The following is a 2,825-nucleotide window of genomic DNA, read 5'->3' on the forward strand; positions in this document are numbered from 1 at the left end:
CTGAGGAGATCAGCTGATCATGTGTATATATAAAGATGTGCTGAACCCAATAAAGCCAGTATGTTACAGCAGTTCAAACGTGTTACATCTTATTCCTTCTTCTCTTTTTTGACATTTTGCTTTCGCCAATACTTAACTTTATATATATATGTATGTATGTAGAGTCAGCATCAAAAGCACTAAAATGATTTTGAATGTATTTATATTTTAATTTCCATTTATTGAAGTTTTTTTCAAAATATCAAGAAGATATTTGGCTTGTGATATCTCAGTTCTGGTGCTGCTTTTCTTATTATAAAGAGAGATTGGAATTTCACCGTCAATCATAAGAAACTAATTAACTAAAAGTAAAAATAAATATACCAAAGTCCAAAATAACAAAAAAAAAAAAAATTGAAAATAGTTTTATAAGAAAGATCCAGAACCAATCTAACCACTTTTATTACATTAAGACATTTATTAAGTTTCAACAAATTGAGTTCATATGAATCAGTAGAATCAAATTCATAAAAGAATTCTGATGTAATGTAACCTCAGGCTGATAGGTTCTGATATCAGTAAAGGTGAAATCTAAACTTCATAACAAGATTAAAAGAAACATAAGAAAATTTTACTGATCTTTATTATATAAGTAACTACTTACCTTCATATGTATTAACAGCTTCTAAATTCATAACATGACGAATCACATTATACTCATCACTTATTCCATTGGCACCTAATATGTCACGGCTAGCCCTAGCAATATCTAAGGATTTACCACAAGAATTGCGTTTCAGCATTGATACCATTTGTGAATTCAATCTTTAAAAAAAACAATAAAATCTGAATAAGAAAAATGTTTTATATAGTTTTTAATACTGTTACATATCAAACACTTTTAGGATACTTTTCTATTTATCTATACATATTTATGACACTTCAATTTGGAAAGATGCAATGGATACCAAGAATTAAAAAAGTTACAAAATACTGAAGAAAAAAGCATGCCATACTAGTCTAGTACAGGGTTAGACACACAAGGCCAAAGTGAGGCACAATTTTTTTATAATTTGTAAAGAGCCACCCATAGATTTGAAAATAATTGTGCCTCAATTTTTAAAATATAAAATGTAATGCATATTTTCACATGTCACACATAATAATATAAGAGTACAATGTAATTAAATTTTAAAAAAGTAATTAATAAGAAGAAAATAATTATTTCAAAATGTTAAATGTGAAATTCAAATATTACAAAACTATGTCTAAAATATATGTCGCTATACAGTAGTACCCATCTGATATAGATTCCACACTACTAATAGTTCTGAGAGAAAATAAAATTAAAACTTTAATGGGAGCTGATGCCAAAAATTTAATGGGAGCTGATGCTGGAACATTGAGCACCTGACTCAATGAAGAGCCGCCCACATGCAGCTCTCGGAGCCACTGTTGACTTAGTATTGTTATAAGACCGTAGATATATTTGAGGGTGGAATATAAAGTAAGATTCCTAAAGCACTGGAATCACAGTGGAAGCACAGAGTTTTCAACCAACATTCACAGGTCTATTATTCACATAATATAATAATCCCATTTCTAGGCTCTAAAAACCCCTGGAACACCTCGTTCAAAACTAACTTTCAAACTTTCTTGACAAATAGTCCCTCATTAACCCTCTCCAATCCGGCTTCCATCCACACTATTCAACGCACTACACTCTCCTTAAAGTAACTCATGGCCTCAAAACCACCATTGAACACCAAGAATTAACTATCCTTTCTCCAAAACCTTTCCTTATCCAACAGTGCTATGGGCTGGTTCAAGTCTTTCCATTCAGATCGGTCCCAGTATGTTGTCCTTCCAGGTCTATCTACATCCATGACACTTTCTCCTGTAGTGTTCCTCCCAATATACTCCACCCTAATTGCCATCCAAGTAAATGACCTTCCCCATCTCATCCATCACTCCCATACCTACACCGATGATTTCCAAATTTACCTGTCCTTCTTACCATCCAACCTACTAATTGCAACAAAAAAACTTCGAGAAGACTTAATTCCAATTAGTCAATGGGACATAAAAAACAGAAGACTAAGGGAATTGTAATAGGTTCCAATCACCTTCTTAAAACTTTACCTTATATCCCAACCCTATTCCTAAACAATAATCCTATGCAACCATCAAAAACCTCATAATCGCCTTTGATCAAACTCTTTCCTAAAAATACCATGTCTCCGATATCCCACCTTGTATATTTTCCACCTTAAATCAATTTAACTACCTTCACCATTTTTACTTTTTGAAAATTGCAGGCTTCTAGTCACCTCCTTGATATTTCCCCACTTTGACTACTGCTGTACAGTACATGGAGGTGCCTCTTGGGGACTTGAGGTTAAACTAAAACATTTATTAATTGTTATGTATGATTCATCTATGGGATCTCCAGGGACACCTCTGCCGATATTATGAATAATTAAAGAGGATTTATCCTTCCTACCATCATAAGTATTTTGTTTGTGGCATCCTACTTTTACCAAGTTATCAAATCCCACCATACATTATACATCTCAAATCTCCTCATCAATCTTTTCATTTGTTGCTTTAGTAATCTCCCTACATTTAAATTTTACCTATTCCTTCACTTCCTATCCACCCAGATCCAAAACAATTGAAATTCATGAACTGTTTTCCAACCAAAAGTTATAAATTGATAGATTGTTTATATATATTGTAATATGCTCTTTTTTAGTAAATAGTATATTTCGATGTATAAAGGGTTTTTAATATGTTTTATTTTATGTATCATTTTAATATTGTTATTTGTTATTTTAAATCAAAAA

General features: G+C 31.8%; 1 protein-coding gene across 2 annotated transcripts in view; it reads right to left on the reverse strand.

Annotated features, from left to right (window-relative positions):
* Nucleotides 1–643: 643 nt before the first annotated feature.
* Nucleotides 644–2,825, reverse strand: part of LOC106681177 (glutaryl-CoA dehydrogenase, mitochondrial) — a gene marked incomplete at its 3' end in the record, with an annotated part of 19,373 nt that continues 17,191 nt past the window's right edge. For both annotated transcript variants that reach the window (XM_014421363.3, XM_014421362.3), the window contains 1 exon segment: nt 644–804. In XM_014421363.3, coding sequence (XP_014276849.1) covers nt 644–804 — 161 coding nt within the window.

The sequence above is a fragment of the Halyomorpha halys genome, unplaced genomic scaffold, assembly GCF_000696795.3.
Source record: "Halyomorpha halys isolate HHAL.00 unplaced genomic scaffold, Hhal_1.1 Scaffold315.1, whole genome shotgun sequence".
Taxonomy (NCBI): Eukaryota; Metazoa; Arthropoda; class Insecta; order Hemiptera; family Pentatomidae; genus Halyomorpha; species Halyomorpha halys.